This window comes from Bemisia tabaci, chromosome 5 (genome assembly GCF_918797505.1).
Source record: "Bemisia tabaci chromosome 5, PGI_BMITA_v3".
Classification (NCBI taxonomy): Eukaryota; Metazoa; Arthropoda; class Insecta; order Hemiptera; family Aleyrodidae; genus Bemisia; species Bemisia tabaci.
Window position 1 is genome coordinate 47539123 of NC_092797.1, and position 20329 is coordinate 47559451.

At 39.3% G+C, this 20329-nt stretch overlaps 1 protein-coding gene across 9 annotated transcripts in view; it reads right to left on the reverse strand.

Annotated features, from left to right (window-relative positions):
* Positions 1 to 20329, reverse strand: part of LOC109030941 (monocarboxylate transporter 2) — a 650400-nt gene that overhangs the window by 14652 nt on the left and 615419 nt on the right. For all 9 annotated transcript variants that reach the window (XM_072300844.1, XM_019042218.2, XM_019042227.2 and 6 more), the window contains one exon: positions 2734 to 2881. In XM_072300844.1, the coding sequence (XP_072156945.1) occupies positions 2734 to 2881 (148 nt within the window). The remainder of the gene's footprint in view (positions 1 to 2733; positions 2882 to 20329) is intronic.

Below are 20329 nucleotides of genomic sequence, written 5' to 3' on the forward strand. Positions count from 1 at the left end.
CATAAAATTACAATACTTACTTCGACATCATTTAGTTAAAATGTCGATTTTAAACGATCAATGAAATAAGCTCTAGGGTTGAGAAATTTGAGCAATCCAAAAAAAATGGCAACTTATTTTCAATTTATTGTGATAAATTTTGATCAAAGGAACCCCTTCAATCATTGAATAGACAATATACACAACACTCCGGCACAATAAAAATAATTTCACCATGTAAATGACAATTAATCGCGATCTGTGCCATTTGTGTCGTGGTATGTTTTCACCTGCAATTTCGCGTGAGACATCGTAGATATATTGTAAACTTCAAAATTTAAGATAAACTTCAATGATTAGAAATTCATGCAAAAGAATAAATTCGTCGTCTCCGGCACGAAGGAACGTAACTCCACTCCAAGGTTGCCAAATTGACTCAAACAATGAACTTATGATACATACATGTACGTAAGCAATTTTTATCCAAAATATCTCTGTTTTTTGCTTGGGATCTAGAGAAAAATCAGGGAAATTTTCAGTCAGAAATGCCCAAGATTCTCTTGATTAATAGGCAATTTGACAGGGGAAATTTGGCAACATTGGAATGGAGTTACGTTCTTCCGTCCGGGAGACGACGAATTGTCTCCTTCGAATAGAAACTTAACAAACCCGTTATAAATGCGAATGAAACCCTAGAGGTCGTTTGAGGGATACATTCATTTTAAACTGCCGATTAGTTTGAATTACTTTGAATCAGGTTTGTTTTCCAGAGCATGCAGTTAGAACAGACTAATTTATTTAAAAATTATATAGAGTAATAATGAACGTTGACCTCAAGTATTTGCCATTTGACCTTCAACTTTTCCAGTAAGTCCAACGTCCTCTTAGTGAAATTTTGACGAGAGCACTATTCTATACCATGCTACGGAAAAACGCCGTATGAACATTCGAAAGTTGCCAAATTTCTGCGAAGGAAACATGTATTCTCGAAGAATGTTATGTGTGATTTTCCTTGGAATTTTCAGATATTAAAGATCAAATCGGGTACAAAATTGTCTGAAAAATTGGGGGAAAAACATTTAGAATTTTTCCAGTTTTGTTTTTAATCGAAGGAAATATGGCAACGCGTGAATGCTCATAGGGTTTTTTTCTTCAGTATTGTGCTGCTCGATTCCTGATCCTCTCTAGTGGTCCCTTGATCCGCTTCAGGGACTCGTAAAAGCCATTTCGCTTTGTTTTTTCCCCTCTCTCTCTCTCTCTCTCTCTCTCTCCCCTTCGTTGATTTTCTCCTTAAAGTCGCCGTATCTGCGACCTCTCATTCAACTGCATTTAAATGGCAAAGGCAAGACGGTTATTGCGGGAAGGTGGCGCGGGTACGACTACAAAGGCGCGCAGTTTGAAAGGCGCTGAATTTGCACGGGATCGGAATACATTATTCAGCACTAATCAGACACCCTATTGTGCACAACATCAAGTCTAGAATATTCAATTCTTCCGTCTCATTTATTTCGGACCCCGCTGCGATGAGGTTTATACTGAAATCCACTCTGAGATCATTAAAAAACCACCAATCTCTCCCTCTTTCGTGGAATTTTTTTTTATCTTTCCGGAGTAAATTTTCTCTTCTATTTTTTATCTTGAGCTTTCGTGCGAATACTTCAAATGAGAGGCTTGGATGACAAGGCGCATAAGTTCAGTTTTTGAACAAATTTTACAAATTGAGATATTGATTATTTCAATTCATAGAGTACATAGAGTCGTAATGTAAATGGGAGAGCTGGCGCCACACTGGAAAAAAAACACATTGGACCTAAAGTCCAGACTCTTAAAAACATCGACAAGTAAAAGTACTCTTGATTCAATCAGAATCTAGCTTAAATCAAGAACCACGCCTCTAAATGTAAGCGGATTTCGTTTCGATTCAAGCAAAAATCCGATTGAATCAAGAGTATTTTTTCTTGTCAATGTTTTCAAGAGTCTGGACTCAAGATCCAATGTTTTTTTTTCCAGTGCATGTTCTGCTCGACGAGTTCCGTGCCCGGTGTGCGCCGAGCTTCGGTCACTTTTTCGATACATGTTCGATCCAAAATGGCGGTGTGGAAAACGTGGTAATTCCTATCTTCCTATCGTATTCCTATTCCTATCGGGTACCCATGTATCGACAACAATCGATCGTGTATCGGAAAAGTGACCCGGCGTCGCACAGGAGTCTCGGAATTCGGGACCTGGAAAATGCTCACAAGTGGCGCCAGCTCTACCACTTACATTACGACTCTATGTACTGTATGTTTCAATTGATTTGGCCTTAATGCATGTTCTGTGAAAAATTCGCTCCCAAATTTCAATTTTTAAGCATCAAAAAGTTAGTTTGAACTTTCTTTCCGCCATAAGGAGCAATGTCATTTCCAAACTTCAAACACGTATTTCTCGAAATAGCAACAATTGTAGGCGTCTTGTCCTCCAAGCCCCTCAAATGTTCCAGGTAATTTAAGAACTGAACCGTGTTAAGCAGGAAAAGCACTAAGTTACATCAGCCATTGCCAATTTATTTTTTACAGGAGAGTGGTTGTACGGATTATTTTGGAAATCTCGGAAAATTTGACAGAGGTTATCCCGTGACATTTTCAAAATAATCTGCGCTACACCTCTTCCATTAAAAAATAGATCATCCGATTGAATTTGGTAATGGCAGAAGTGACGTGGTTTCCTTCTGCTTAACGCGGTCTACTCAAAAACAGCTCGCTTTCCTCTTACCTGATGGCACCTTTGATGAAGGCAGACATTACGGCTATACCAAGCCCACTGCCAGATACGATGAAAATCTCGACGAATTCTCGGCGTCGTTTGAAATATTGCGCCACCATCAACGTCGAACAGTCACGCGTTAGTCCAACACCAACACCTGGAAAATGGAGAGAAAAATTAATACATTCCAAAAGACCGGACCTCAAGATTTCACTTTTGGGCTTTACACATCGATAAAAATATTTGTATTCTTATGTTATCTCCTTTTTGTTAATATAAGAAACACTGAAAAAAAAAACACATTGGATCTAGAGTGCAGACTCTTAAAGACATCAACAAGAAAAAATACTCTTGATTCATTCAGATTTAAGCTTAAATCAAGAACCAAGCCTCTTAATTTGAGCGGATTTCCTTTTGATTTAAGCTTAAATCTGATTGAATCAAGAGTCCTTTTTCTTTTCGATGTTTTCAAGAGTCTGGACTCTAGATCCAATGTGTTTTTTTTCCAGTGAATGAAATACGAACCAACTCTTTGGTGTTGATGTTCGTACAGTTTCCGGAGAATTTAGTGCAGCGAAAGCAATCGAGAGACCAGAAACCCCCATAGACAACCGAAGGTTTGGCTTATTTTGTGTCTCACTTCCCGTGATAACAACAATTTTGTGGTAACTTTTCTCTCTGTGTGCAAGAGTCCTTCAAAATGTATGATTTCCTGATTTAGTTCCGAACTAATGATGAAGATAAATGAAATCGGTAAAAAGTTCTGCGCAAAGCATTTTCTCGCCTTGAGAAAGGAAGCCAAAGAATTTAAAAGTCGATCGAGGAGGGTGTGGTAAAACTCAATTTTACTAAATTAAAATCACATCCTTTCATATCGCGCGCGTGTATGCCAAGTACAGCGCTGTCGGCTTGCATGTTAGTTTCCTAATTTTAACTAAAATATGATGGGTGTTGGACGAGAGGGCTAAAATGACTTCAATTTTCGCACTCATTGAAAAAAGTCTGAATTTCCTCACCTTTGCGCGGAGTCTGACACCCCCCCCCCCAAAAAAAAAAAAAAAAAAAAAAAAAAAAAAAAAAAAAAAAAAAAGTACCTTCTCTATCGGAAAATTTGGCTTGTTTTCTCAAATATTTTGGTTATAAAGTTGTCCATTGTAAGTATTATACCCTTGAGTTCCTAATGTCAAAACTCAAGTCTGACACACCTAAACTGCAATCTGGTGGTGTGGTATGCCAGATTCCGTGTGCCAATTGCGACATTTCATACATCGGCCAAACAAAACAACATTCGGCCAAACGCTTAAATGGACACAAGTATAATAGGAGGGAGGTGACAGCTTTACACAATCCTGAAGACCAATTACAACATAAGCTTGATTTCGAAAACGTGAGGATTTTGTGCCATGAGAAAAATTATTATCCAAGGTTAATAAGAAAAATGATTGAAATCCGGAGAAATCAGGATTCCGTTTGTAATTGCCGCTCAATCTAATCGTCGAAGCTCGATCTATTTCGGCTTGTTTTGCGCGCCGTGAACTGCCACTTGGCGGCCGCCCGTTGCAATTCACTTTCTCAATAATCGGTGATCAGTTTTCTCTCGTTTTCCGCTGTTTGTTGTATTTCGTGCCTTGATTATTCTGTTATTGCTGCAGTCTCATTCCAATACCAATTTCACCTTGTAACGCCATTTGTTGGATTTTAATTTAATTTATTTTTTATTTTTAGTCCTATTTTAGCAGTTGATAATGGTGCCGTAAGGTACCCAAACGTCTTGCCTTCGTATTTCGTATTTTAGCATTTTCCTGTGTTCTTCGAATGAACATTAAATATTTGATACTTTTGAGATGACTTTCGTGGTATTTCGTTGAAATTCGGACTGTCTTCGTGTTTCCTGGGTAGGGTTAGAGACGGCTACATGTGTGCCCGATGTCAAAAAGAACTAACAGCCAAGTAAGAATTGGGTGTTTTCCGAACCTTGCTTCCTTCCGCAAGCGCTTGGGAATGTGCCAGTAAACAATATCTTTGGGGTTGGATGATTTCTTTACACATTTTCTCTCTTTAAAACATCGTGTATGAAACAACTTGGACGACGAAAAGTTGGGCATTGAGTCCGCGTAAAAATAGGAAAATTCAAATAAAACTAAGTGGTTCACGTCGTGACCTAATCAGATATAATTAGCTGGGTTATACTTCCAAAATAATAGTAACTTTTACGATTGCCATAATACGATTAATCCTCAGACCGGGATTGATTTCTTTAATTAAAGGTTGAGAGGGATTAGGGGGTGAAAAATCCACAAAATTGTACCCAAAGACGGTTTACAAGAGGTGATTCTATGGTACGTGTAGACTTGAAATCGCAAAAAATCAAAATCTTGGCTGATCCTAATTTCGATATATCGCAGCTAAAGGTCTTTAGATTTTTCCTTTGTACGATAAGCAAATTGATTTATTTTGCGAGGAAAGATCTGTACTTTTAAAGGATGCCTGACATTCTTAATATGTTCAATTTCGTATAATACTGTGCAACACCTCTGTTGTGAAATAGTTGCTTCAGGCGCCGCCGCACGGAGGGCGGGTGACCAGCTCGAAACGCGCATTGGCGCCTTCAAACCTAAGTGGATACTTCAAGCATTGTGGAATGCGTGAAGTATCCACTTAGGTTTGTAGGCGCCAGTGAGCCTCTCGCGCTGGCAGCACGCCGCTCCGCTCTGTTAGGCTTTGATATTTATACTCGCATAGTCAGCGTTTTTTAACTCAGGATTTGGAAATGTTTGCACACTCTGCATTGATTAGTCTCATTTAAATTGATGGGGAAAAAATATGTATCAATTTATCAAAGGAGAATAATAATATAATGTGTGTGTTTTTTTAAATATTGGTGGTTCCGTGTCAAATTTAATGATTACCAAATCAATTTAATTTTTTCTTTTACATTTTGTGCTTTTATTGTGCTGCAGCGAGGTGTACGCGCATCCAGACGCTCAAAATTTGACGTATTTGACTCTAAAAAATCGATGTACAAATGGGTTTAAACTGAAGATTGGGTGCTTCTTGGTTTTTTCCCCCTCTTTTATTCATTTTTGCAGTTTCTATCGGCACAACCGCGGCTCATTGAGATTAATGTCGCTTCGAAAAGGTTTTACAAATATCTGTTACGTATTAAAAATATGAATGTTTTCAAAATGAAGTAATAATTTCGTAGAGAAAAAAATTAAAAACATAAAAAAGTACCTATACATAGATAAGGTATATTGTACATCGAATATTTTAAGGATAGAAATAAAACCAAATATTCGCCAATGACAATTTAAGAAGATGATTCAAAAGGAGAAAGTAATAACATTTCATTTAGAAAATGAGCAACCATAACAACACCTCCTTCTCTCTCAATTTCTCATTTCCATATTGTCAATATAATTTTACGTACCGACTAAAATATAACGCTTGGACCAAGTCACTAATGCTTATTTTATGTGTGGGCGTATACATCTGGACAAAAAAGGTGCGCGGACAAAAAATCGTTGACAAAATGTCCTGAAACCGTCGGGTCCGCGTTAAGTAGAGCATCGCTGGCTCATACCATTACGTTACAGAGGAGCTTTCGAGAATAATCGCAATGGACCGCTGGACAAGGTACGAATTTAGGCAATCTGATACATGTTTTTTAACCAGAATTTCACGTAGAACACGATTAGCTCAACGAATATTACTGAAACTAACTCCTAACGAAGATATCAACGTTTTTATTTCACATTGGTTACGAGGAATTTGAATTGCCCGCTCACAAGAAACTCAAAGCTCTACGTGAGTCAAATCGTGTACTACAACCAACGGTTTCAGCAAGCTTCTCAATCGAGCAATGTTCATTTCCCACCATGTGTTGTTCAAACTATTAGCAATTTGCTACAGCTGAGCCAAAGCGTCAAGATTGAGGTTGCCAGATTTTTTTATCGCAGAGACTGTCATGATAACGTTCAGCGCGCGATGTGAATCACGTAGAGCATTGAGTTTTAATGAGCGGGTGGTTCGAATTTACGCATCAGGAATCATTAAATATCTTCGTAAGGAGTTGATTTCGGTAATTTCTGTTGTGCGCATCGTATTCTCCGTGAAATTTAAGTCAAGAAACCTTTATCAGAATGCTGAAATTCGTACCTTGTCTAGTGGTCCATTTTCCAAAGCTCAAAGCTCAACTCTCCGCTCGACGAAGAGGGCGGGGCGGAGGGATTAAACTATCGTGACTTCCGTTGAATATTCGAGTGGTGGATGGAGCACTTACGCGTAATGTACTTATAATCGAGGAATAAAATTAAAGTGGCGCTCCACTGCTCCGGGGACGATAGCGGTGACTCGGTGAGGAGGTATCTCAATGACGTACAAGATTTATTTCCGATACTCGGCCAAGTTCCCGCTTCGATCCGATCCGGGGCGCACTGAACCCCAGCCCCCCCCCCCCCCCCCCCCCCCAACCGCGGTCGATCTGAGAAAGAAAGTCGTATGAGCTTTCGGATGTTGTCGAATTTCCCCCGAATGAATTTTATTTTTGAGAGGATGAGTGGATATTTTACTTCTTGATTTTTGGGTAAGGTATACATCAGACATGCACTGGGGAAACAACACATTGGATCTAGAATCCAGACTCTTGAAAACATTGACGAAAAAAAGGACTCTTGATTCAATCAGATTTAAGCTTAAATCAAAAGGAAATCCGATCAAATTAAGAGGCTTGGTTCTTGATTTAAGCTTAAATCTGATTGAATCAAGAGTATTTTTTCTTGTCTATGTTTATATGAGTCTGGACTCTAGATCCAATGAGTTTTTTTTTTTTCCAGTGTGGGGTGTAAAATGTCCGGTGAGAAAATTTTACTTGAGATATTATTCGGACTAAAAGCGTCGTTTCTCGTCGACAAACTTTGGCATTTGTTTTTTTTGTTAGATCCGCGCGGGTTTGACTTCAAATCAGTTTTTTTTACTGCAAGATTCGTTGTTTTGTTGTTGAATTTTTAGTTTTAACTCAACGATATAGCAAAACGAGGCTTTCTCAGCTCCAAAAAACCTTTACCGACAAGAAATAACGAACTCTTTAAATCAAAATAATATCTTAAGAAAAATCTTTCTTAATTGTTTCATTTTTTCATTCCTTCATGATTTCCTCATTTTCGGGGGTAAATTGCCTGAGATCAGTGGTTGACTTCCCTGAAAAACTCTGCTATTTTTGGCGATTTTCATTAAAAAATGTCCCGGCTTTAAGAGGTTTCCTGATTTTCATTGAAAAATTATCTGATCCTCGGAAAAAAATTCCCTTGTTCCCGGGAAACTTCCAAGACTTCAAAGAAAAATTCCCTGATTTCCGTTGAAAAATTTTCCGCTTTCCAAAGAAAAGTTTTCTGACTTCTGGGAGTTACCGTCTGGAAACGTTAGCCTCTCCTTGGATTCGTTTGGGAAAAGTTAGAATTTTCTCCGTGATCTGGAAACAAATAAAACTCAGCCATCTTTCCTCCAAGATCCCTTTAAGCCAGGTTACGATTCTGAAAGCGGAAATCCCCGATTTTAAAATCAAGTTTTCAAACTCAAACACCATTGATCAAATTATGAAGTAAATTCCATCCGACGGAAAACCTCGGTCATATGAGCTCAATAGTTCAGCGGGCGCTTTTTAGATCAGAGGGCTGATTATTGAAATGGACGAAGAAGACTTAGGGAACATGAAGCGATCCTATTGGTTGAAAAGGGCAGTTATAGACTTAGGGGGAAAATAATGGACCAACTACAAGGTCTCTCGCGGGGTGCTCTTAGTTAGTCTATTACTCTCCTTCCATGTACATTGGAACCATCCACTTCCTCCAATACGATCGTTTTATTTTCAACGGATCGCTTTTGTCTATCGCCCTGTCCATCAATTTCAATTATCAGCCCGCTTGTTGAAATTGATAGAAAAGCTAAACACAAAGGAGAAATAAGGGATACGGAGGGATCCTGTTAGTTAGAGCGGGTGGTTGCGATAGACAAAGGAGGTAGGTAATAGACTAACTAACGGCAACCCACGAGATACCCTATAGTTAGTCCATCTTTTTCTCGCTTAGTCTATACGAACCACCCTTTTCAACCAATAGGACTCCTTGTGTCTTCTTTGTCTATCGCTTTGTCTGATAATTTACAAAATCAGCCCGCAGAGGGCTACAGCCTTCAGTCGAGCAAACCGGCCTCTCCAGTTGACAAGTTGAACTTCGATTCAAGGATCAGGGGTATTAGTTCAGAGAACCGAAAAAATTCTGTCAATGTGGAACAATTTCCTCGTGAACCGAAAGTTCTTCGATTCGTTGAGTTAAACCCCGGCTCGCCGAACTGAAGTTCTGTTCTCAATGTTATGCTCACACCTCAATTTTATCCTTCAATTTTATACTCGCTCGTTCAATTGTCACACCCATCGCAAGGACCGTATCAACGGTGAAACTACCAGACCACGTACCTCGGTTTGCGACGTTGCAGACTTCCTGCCATACTTGATTTTTTAAATGGAGAATTATTCAACGTCAGTTCTGAAAAACCTCCTTGAGTTTTCTTCACCGCATGAGGAAAATTTTGCGGAATCCTCAAAGAACAATCTTAACCCTCTTAAGCACAGCGTTTCGAAATCGTAACAACGTGTTTATTGCGTTTTTGAAAATAGAATCTTTGCTCTGTGGCATGATTTTGCAACTTGTTATACTTGTACGCTTTGTCCTCCGAGCCCCTCAATTCTTTAAAACCTCCTCGATTTCTCCTCTCTGTGCGAAGAACATTCTGCGAAAACTTCAAGGAGTAATCTTGATTTTTTCTCCTTCAAAAAAAAAAAAATAAAATAAAATAATAAATAATAATAATAAATAAAATAAAAAGAGAGCGGAGTTTTGAAACGCGGCAAACGGGATACGTGTTTCACCGTCGACATGTGTCTATTTGATCGGTGCAACTCACCACTTTCTTCTTGATAAGAAAAAATTAAGGGGCTTGGAGGATTAATCGGAAAAGTACAGTTTTTGAAAAAATTGGAGATATTGATGATTTCGAGGAAAAAATTAATATTCTAAGAAAAATTCGCTCCCAAATTTCAATTTTTAAGCATCAAATAGTCAGTTTGAACCTTCTTTCTGCCAGAAGGATCCTTGAAATATAATTTTATGAAATTTCAAACACGAATTTTTCGAAATACCAAAACGGCACTTCGTCACATTCCAGTGAAAGTATCACAAGCGCCATGCGCCGTTTACAAATTTCCGCCCTCATTTTTTTTTTAACAGAGAAAGTGTCGGTTGAATCTGTTCGAAAATTTCATTACATTTAATCGGCAGCACAGAGAAAATTCAATAAAATTTTCGGACAGCTTCTTTGAACAATTTTTCTTTAAAAAAAAAAAAGTATAATGGCGGCTGAAATTTTTAAATGTCGCATGGCGCTTGTGATACTTTGGCCGAAAGGTGACGAATTATGCGTCATATCCTCCAAGCTCCTCATTTGACAAAAGGAAATACTATAATATAGAATTTGCAGGTGTCTGCAATTTGATGAATTTCGTGTTGAAGTTGAAACTAAAGGGTGAACCGAACACGAGGATAACCCTTGGTTCATGAATTGAACAATTATTCGAACAGATATGACAAAATGATCTAATCTGCTAAGATACGTGTGTTTAAATGGAAAATTCCGTCAGATGACGTCACTAGGCGGTGCATTTTCTCACTTTTAAACCTATTTTTAAACTATTTCTCATACAGGGTTATTCACAAGTCTCGCACCACCGGCCATGAGGGGAGTGGCCATTTGAAATTTTTGAGGTGCTCGGCCCCCCGAGGGGATCAAAAACTGGAAAGTACCTAGAAAAGTTTCCCCCTAGATATGAGGAAACACATCTTGAACCGCAAATCTATATCATAGTTAGAACTAAAATTATGGCCAGTGGTGCTTGACTTTTGAATAACCCTGTATTTAAAAAAAAAAAGTTCTAAAAAATAGTGTAAAATCAGCTTTTTAAACACTTTCGGATGAAGCAATAAAATATATGCATGCAAATTCTCCATTCCCTGGAGATTTATTTCCTCGGGTGAAATTCGGCAATGCCGGAAGTCGGTGCGGCGTTTTCCCCGAGCGGGGTTTTCCGCGAACCCGGTGCAGCGGGAGCGCCAGCGGTGCCCCGAGGACCGGGGTCGGGGCGATCGGTTTGGCTTGGTGCGCGTCGCGAGCGTAGAGCCGATTTATGTGTGTTTTTATGCGCTTCGTATATGTACGTGTGTACACGGGGATGAGTGCCCGCAGACATTTATCTATGATCCTCCACCCCCTCCCCCTCCCGGCAGCTCTGCTTTTCGCAACAAGTTACATCGCCATGCCGCGCGTCGAGACGGGTCTTCAAATACAGACCCCGCTGCCGAATCATAGTTGAAATATTGGGGGTGTACAGGGTGTTCCACGGATGAACCGCCCTCCACCGGTCTAAAATACGTGCGTCCAAAAAACGAAAATGCTCCATAATTCAAACGATGAATTCATCCGTGGTCTCAAAAGAACGATTCTAAGGGCCCAACTCCACCAGTCTAAAATACGTGCGTCCAAAAAATGAAAACGATGGATTCATCCGTGGTCTCAAAAATCTCGAGTCGAAGAACGATGCTATGGGCTCAACTCCACCGGTCTAAAATACGTGGGTCCAAAAAATGAAAATGCTCCATAATTCAAACGATGAATTCATCCGTGGTCTCAAAAATCTTGAGTCGAAGAACGATTCTAAGGGCTAAACTCTACCGATCTAAAATACGTGCGTCCAAAAAATGAAAATGTTCCTTAATTCAAACGATGATTTCATCCGTGGTCTTAAAAATCTTGAGTCGAAGAACGATTCTAAGGGCTAAACTCTACCGATCTAAAATACGTGCGTCCGAAAAATGAAAATGCTCCATAATTCAAATGATTAATTCATTCGTGGTCTCAAAAATCTCGAGTGGAAGAACGATTCTAAGGGCTCAAAGGAGAGAAGGAAACAGGGTGTCTACTGGAATGGGCCAGTTGCGTTGGTAACAGAATCGTGTTTTGATGCTTGATTCCTGTAGATTAGGTAATAATGTTCAGATCTGTTCAAACAGCAACTTTCTACGTTTAATATTAACAAAGATATCGCCCTTTAAAAAGTCGGGTTTTTGACGTCATCCACCGCGGTAGTGCATACATGGTATGTACCGCCTCGGTTGATGACGTTATAAATAGAGTTTTTCAAGGCACGATATCTCGGTTAATATTCAACGTAAAAGTTGATGTTTGGACAGGTTTCATTATTTTAAGCTAATCTACAAGGTTTAAGCATCAAAATACGATTCTGTGACCAGCGCAACTGACCCATTCAAATGATGAATTCATCCATGATGTTCCAAAAATCTCAAGTCGAATGACGATCCTAAGGTGCCTACTGGCATTGGATAACTAAAAAATGTACTTTTACAGTACTTCCTGAGAAAGTTCAGTACCTCCTCGAAAGGAAAATTCATTTCTTTTTCAGAGCCTCCATGAGGCAGAATATAAGAAAATCCGAAAATTTTAGATTAACGCGGGAATCGCGACAGAAATGACGGTTTGCTAAGTTACTTCAACTAATAACATTAAATTAACCTCAACATGAGATTATGTTAGTTTGTTTTGGTATAAACCAAGATTTTGATATTATATCGATTGACGTAATCACTGAATCAGTCCATTGTTTCGAGGAATTAAAACACAGTTCTGCCGTCAAAGATTATGAAATTGCAAGGAGCCGCAGAGCGCATTAAAGGCAAAACCCGTGAATTTTTCAAAAGTTTCGTAAGAAGAAAGTTGCGAGGGAAAAACGCGGCAACTTTGCCGCGTTTTTTTCAAATTCAAATTTTATGAGTTGGCAAAGGCTAGAGGGTCGCGCGTTTGCATAAGATCATCATATTTCATCGGACGTTTTATCGAGGGAATCTTAGTTCCCGGCTTCCGAGGAGAAAAAATACATCGATAAACAGGTGCTTATCCATGACCACTCTTAACGTAGCGGAGGCGAGTAACAGGTTGATCAATGGTCTATGAACCATCCATTCAATCTTTCATCTGATCTAATCGGCGAGGAAATAGTTTTCCGGATGATCGCATCCCTGGTAGTAATAAAGTCATCTTGTTACTGATCATACACGCACATAAACATATCCAAGGAGGCTAAAAGCCACGAATATGGACATCAAGTGCACACTTTAGATTTCCGCGCATAAACGCAGAGGCTATCATCTTTTTACTGACAATTTCATTTCGCAGAGGCGCTGCTCGTCAGTGGCGTGGCGTGAATAATCGATTATCGGTATCTCGCCATTTGAAACTATGGTAAAGAATCGATTACTAAGGTGTTCGCTGCGAACACCCTGATAATCGATCTTTTTTCATAGGTTTAAATGGCATAACAATCGATATATCGCAATTCACGCCACGCCACTGACTGCTCGTATCGATTGGATTGCACTTTGCAAAAAAGAAACCAGGAGCATTCTACATTAATTTCGCTGAAATTCTGCAAATTTTTTCGGCTTGAAAACATAAATTGATCATCCAAACAAGTTTTATTTTTACTCTCGATGAACTATACATTCTAGACCGGAATTGCCTTTGTAAGAATGTTTTGCATGATTTAAGTGGATTCATTGCAAAGAACGAAAGTTGCAAATCCTAGCAACATTGGAATGCGCTTGGTTCCTTTCCGCAAAATGAGATCCAATTTTGAGAAGATTCTAGGACTACTGCGGGAGGGAAAAGTGAATTAAACGAGCTGAATTCAATAGAAATGCGCCAAGTCGCTCAGAGTTTTCTAAAAAGCGATATCCATGTTCAGTAAATAACAGGAAAAGCAAATGAAGATGTTAACAACCCAACAGAATAAACCAATGTCAACGTCGCCAAGTATGTGTAATTCATGGTATTTTTACGGACACCCTAAGTGCACACATTTAGTGCACCTCTCTGTACCAGGAATTTGACAGGGAAAATCTTAGGACAATCACAGGAAAGAGCGTGCATTTTTCCAGAGGTTAAATAGTTCTAACAATCCAACAACGTTAACATGAGTAGACACTGTTCGGTCATAAAGGCTCTCTAGTATGTACAATTACCGAGACAGAAAGATAGAGATTTTTCACCGTGGAGTGCAATAACGATGTTCATGGCCGGATATCGAACTAATTAAAAACGCGCTAGATTTGTTTATGGTCATCATAAACCATTTATCATCGGATTATGTCGGTCGGGAATTTTGGGACTGGACGACGCCGTAGGAATGCCAAATCGTGCATAATCGCGAATTCGCGATATCGCTCCGCGAAGTTTCCTACGAATTGTTGTGAGGGTTGAAATGGACCGGTAGACAAGGCACAAATTTAAGCACTTGGCTACTTGTTTCATATCCAACCTTTACGTGAAACACGATTCGCGCAACGGAAATTACTGAAATCAACCTCTACCTGGGTGGATTTCTGTAGATTTTCATTTTGCTGTCGCCGGATGATTTCGAGGCGGTAATCTACGGAATATGTCTAACTTATTTTTTTTTACACTTCGGTAGGTCTTGGCAATCTTAAAAAATTGTTAAATCTACTTTAAATGCCGAAGCATACTTTCGGGAATTTTTTTAATAGTGCAAATGTCAACTCCGGCTAATGTCGCCAGGCTAAATTCGAACACAAGAACTGTTCTGCTGACTTTTTGGCGGAGTCCTGCACAATTTTGATGCTTTATTTAAATTGTTGAATAGATGGGGTCTACTGAAAAATTGTTAGAAAACTATTTAAAAGTCAGGGGAACGTGCACCATACATAGAAAGTTGTGTCGCTAGCTTTGGTGTCAACTCCGGCGGAGCTATTTTCGCACATTCCGGAGCAAATAGCTGATAGTGCGCGCGCAGGGTAGCCATCGTGATGGTGTTTTTTCAAGAGTTGGAGGTCCCGGGCTATCGGAAACACTGCTTTGATAAACATAAGTAAACCTTTTCTGCATCAAATATTTGGATTTCTAAAAATGGTAATTTGAAACTGTCAACTCCATTTATGTTAAAATTTCATACTGGGGAAGTGGCGCCAGTGATATAATTCAGTATATGATGTACCTGCACGATCGAACCTCAAAACAATCGGTTTTGTTTGTATTCTGCATCGTGGACACTTTCTTTCCCGCGAAAAACACTCAAATGTCAACTCCGGCCGCGTCAACTCCGACCTTGTCAACTCCGGCCCAATGACGTTTAACGTTATTAAGCTGAACTTTATTCGACATTCGTGTAATATTTTTGTTCAATTGTTTGTTCCAGTTCATTAGATTTCAGTCTTTAGTTAAATATTCGTTATTTTTTCAAAAAACTTTGTCTTATAATTTCACCTATGTCAACTCCGGCCCAATGACGTTTAACATTGTAAAACATAGCTCTTATTTGACATTCGTGTAATATTTTTGTTCAATTGTTTGTCCCAGTTCATTAGAGTTCAGTCTTTAGTAAAATATTTGTTATTTTTTCAAATAACTTTCTTTTGTAATTTCATTTCTGTCAACTCCGACCTTATCGATTCCGGCCCAATGGCGTTTAACGTTGTAAAACTGAGCTTTATTTGACATTCGTGTAATATTTTTGCTCTATGTTTGTTCAAGTTCATTAGATTTCGTCTTATGATAAAAATTTCGTATTTTTTCAAATAACTTTGTTTTGTAATTTCGTCTTGTCAATCGACCTTGTCGACTCGGCACAATGACGTTTAACGTTGTAAAAACTGAGTCTTTATTTGAATTCGTGTAATATTTTTGTTCAAATTGTTTGGTCCAGTTCATTAGATTTTAGACTTTAGTTAAATAATCGTTATTTTTTCAAATAACTTCGGTTTTTGTATTTCATCTATGTCAACTCCGTTCTACCTGTTCCAAACTCACGGCCTTCGGTGAAAAAACGGCTGTAAAGTACTATTTTTCTTTAGAAGCAAATCGGTTTTATGAGAGATTAGTTTAATTAAGGGGTATCATTGAGAGTTTTAATGCCATTTTCAGTATCTTCGATGGTTTTTTTTCTTAGGGGATTAAAATCAAAGTGTGTTTTCCTTATTCAGAACTATTAAGCCTTTTCCGTACTGAAATTCCAAAAATGGACAATTTGTAAGTCATTGTAAAGTATTATCCTACATTTTTTTATTTCACTTGACTTCTCTTACTTGAAAATAGCAATAAAAAACCTTAAGTTGAAGGACAAGAAGCCTTGCAAGTAATAATACAGGATGTGAAATGAGTCTGGCTGGAGTTGACAAAGTAGACTTTTTTCGTTTACTTACAAGCAAAAAAAAAAAATTGGCCCTACAGAAGTTGACCCCTCCTCTTAAATATGATTCTACATAGTATATACTTCTAATAAATGCTTTGTGGATTACCTACTGTAAATTTTTTTGAAGGGAAAAAAAAATTCCCAAAATGAAAATCTACAGAATCCACCCACCTGAGATGTTAACGTTTTAAATTTACATTGGTTACAGTTTTGAATTCCCCGCTCAAAAGAAAAAGACAATAGCCTTCTTGAAACACATTGCTCACTGCAAGAGTTTTGGTAAGCTTCTTAATCGAGCAATGTTGCCTCCCCATCTTGTGTTGTTCAACGTTTAAGCGACATGCAACAACTGAGCCGAAGCGCCGAAATTGAGGTTGATATATTTTCATACCGCAGAGGCTGCTATGGTAACGTATAGTGCGCGATTTGACTCACGCAGACTGTAGTTTTTTCATGAACGAGAGGTTTAAATTTACGCATCAAGGAACATTCAATATCCTGGTGAGGAGTTAGTTTCAGTAAATTTCGTTGCGCGAATGGTGTTTTGCATGATTTTTTGGTTCAGAAACATACATCAGAATGCGTGAATTTGAACTTTGTTTACTGGTCTTAAACCCTGATACTTGACCGGCCACCGGATGGAGTAACATTTTCCTTCATTTGATCGGTTATGCAATTTGATCTCCGGGGAGTTAAACAGTTGCAAGAAATCAAGGCAATCTTGCTTCAATACACGTTACGGTACAAACTAGACTCATACATAGCCAAAGACCCGATGGCGAGAATTTTTCCTTCAATTGATCGGATATGCAATTTGATCTCCGCGGTGTTGAAATAGTTGATCGAGGTCAAATTGGACGTATTTCTGCCAAACGGAACTACGTGCGTTTAGACATGAGCCCTGAGAACCATAAGAATATATGCATAACAGGGCTCACGTCGTGACGCACATAGATTCCGTTTGGCAGGAATACGTCCCATTGATCTTTCACCAATGGTTCCTTCGTTTCATTTCTTTTCCACGAACTGCAGCCAATCTCCATTTTGGGCTTGGTTCTTTATGCATCATTTTAGTTCTAGCATCTTTTTGCTCATCGAAATCAAAATGCTTCAATCCGTACCTTGTCTGCTGGTTCAGTTTTGTGTTGGAGGAGCATTGCCTGACGCTCGAAATGATTATAATGGATAAGCAGATGGTGTTAAAATAAAATCCGTGTGTTATTTGACGGTCATTCCTTGTCATTTTTGCGTTAGAAAGGATAAGCGCTTTGAAACGTTACAACGAGTCTTTAGAGAAGGTCTAAAGTAGAAACATACCGCGCATGTTTCTCTTCAAAGTCTTACGTAGAAATTAATCGATTCACACACGACGGAAAGATCGAAAATCAATTCCTGGACGGGATCTTCAAACGTTTTCGACACGCATCAAATGGAAATTAAGTTATGCGAGTGACGTTATTTGTATTTTTTCCATTTTACCGATGTTACTTACAATTTAGAAGTTGATTGCAAGTCTCTCTGTTTTGTGATTCGTTTTTTTGAGGAGAATCAATGTTGAGAAGAACACGTTTTACGTAGTGCTTGGATTTATACCATTTTTGAGGCCTATTAAGGCGTAAGGTAGCTATTTGCTCACTCGTTCGTATGCAAAACGAGATTTCGGTTACAGGAATTACACTATAATTCATTAATCTAGCAGTTAAACCTGCGCGCCACAAAAAACGAGAGTAAAAGAAATTTTTCTCGTGATGTAAACACTTTCGAACGACAATGTCGGGAAGAGCAGTCTTTAAGGGCTTGAAACTTTGTAGCCCGTTAAAGATGTGCCTCCTTTGGGAAAAACCGAACGGTGAAAAAATCTCCGTTTTACGACTGCAAGTTTCACGGCTTTCCCCGACTTCTCCTGATATTCTTTATTCAAGAACCTTTTCCGGGTTTCTTTATCAGCTTCTGCCGATAAAATCCTTTAACTGACTGTTAACTCGGTTTATTACCGTGGTTCCACACTAAAAATTCCGCATCTGAAGCACCAATGAAGGCCTCCGCAATCCCTAAAACGATCACCATAAAAAGACTACTTTTTAGTATCGTTTATAACAAGTGAGTAAAACAAATAAAAACTAAGAGCTTAAAAATGTATGATTTGTTTAGTAACTTGAAATTGTTGAGTGGCACTGTTGCGCCAAGAAGGATATTTTCCTTCAACTCTCTTTCCTAATCTTCCTTTCAAAGCAGTAACACCACGGCTTCATTCTTGGCTTTCCGCTTCTTTTTTTGACAAATAAGTGCTCAAATGCATGGAAACTGGCGTTGGTTCATTTTTCATTTGTTTTTAAAAATTACTCTATTGCGACATTGACATTCGTCCAGAGAAATGGAAGCAAGAAAGTAATAAGGTTTTCTGCCGTGCTAAGGAGGAACGTCGTATGAGCCCTCAGACGTTGCCATATGTCCTTCAATAAAAAAAATTTTACCGTGAAAATTTTCAACATTCAACTTTTTCAGGCAATTTCGTCCGCAATTCAATCTTAAATATCTGAAAAATTTCTAGGAAACAATAAGCTGGACTTTCCTACAAAATACACATTTTTCCGCAGAAATTTGGCAACTCGTGAATGTTTTTACGGCGTTTTTCCTTAGCGCGGCAGTATCCTCGTGATACGGATCGTTTTGTTCGAGGAAAAATAGACTACTCGGAATGAAGATGAAGCGTTCCTGCTTTAGACCGCAGTAATATTCTGTAAGAATTCAAGACAGATGTGTTGCCAGTGGTGGGGCGTGCTGTGCGATATATCAATTGATTTGCCATTTAAACCTATGAAAAAGGATCGATAAACAGGGTGTTTGCAACGAACATTTTAGAAATCGATACTTTACCATTGCTTCAAATGGGGAGATATCGATAGGATGGCAAAGTATACGCCACGCCACTGGTGTGTTCGTTGCCTCGCTTCATCATATCCTCGGAGCGTAAGATGTGCAATCGAAACTTATGGACCTCTCCTTCGAGCACGGATATTAATAAGCGTATTTTCGTTGCAAATCGGATTGACTTTTGACAAGCCGATTAACGGTCCCGTATTTTATTTCAAGCCGATTCGATCGTTTCGGCGGGTTCTGGCACTTCAGACGATGGCGAAGATTCGCGGCGAATGCCGTCGTTTCCCCGTGCAATCTGCTGGAGAGGACGATACTACATTAGTTACAGTGGCGAGGGGTGAATGATCGATTATCGATATTTCCCCATTTGAAGCTATATTAAATGGCAGATCAATCGATATATCGCAAAGCAAGCCACGTCACTGATGACTCCCAGCTGACCACTTCAGTCAGCTTTATTATTTTCGGCTGCGGATCTACGATTTTATTTAATCAAAACACGATTCTGTGACTAGCGCAATTGACCTATTCAAGGATATATGAACTGCATTTTGCGACAAGGAGCTAAAATTTCTGGCTCGTAAGTTGATAAAAACACTAATCTGCATAGGGACACTATTGCCCCACGTGTTGTTTCTAAAATGAGCCGGAAATTGTGATTCCTAATGGGCAGTCCCTAAATTACGTGATGAACTTTTCCCGCATTTTTGACGCCACCCCCTCCCCCTGTGACGCTTTTGTGACGAGGTCCCTATACTTCAACACGTAAAAACAAAATGGCGTAACAACGCACTTTTTGACCCCCTCTCCCCTAGAGCGTTCGCTGGAAAAAAAAAAACACATTGGATCTAGAGTCCAGACTCTTGAAAACATTGACAAGAAAAAATACTCTTGATTCAATCGGATTTTTGCTTGAATAAAAACGAAAATCCGCATAAACTAAGAGGCTTGGTTCAAGATTTAAGCTAGATTCTGATTGAATCAAGAGTACTTTTTCTAGTCGATGTTTTTAAGAGTTTGGACTCTAGATCCAATGTGTTTTTTTTTTTCCAGTGTTACGGAGTTTAAGGACGGCCCTTGAAGGCAAAATGTGGTCCGCGGAGGTTTCGCAGCATCACAAGCCCGCATGTCACAGAAACGAAAAAACCGGGCGATTTTTCCGCCAAACGTGGCCACAACGACGGCAAGACAAGCCCGTGTAATTTATGTTGTTTTAGTGCGTCAGGAAGCATTTGCGTTTCGGGAGCGGAACAAAGGGGGGGGGGGGGGAGGGGGAGCCATTACGGAAGGGTATCGCTGTGACGCAGACGATTCACTCTCGCATCGCATGATTCGCATGCACATAAAAATCCTCGAGGGGGGGGGGGGGGAGGGGGGTGCAGCACCCGAGAGCGGGCA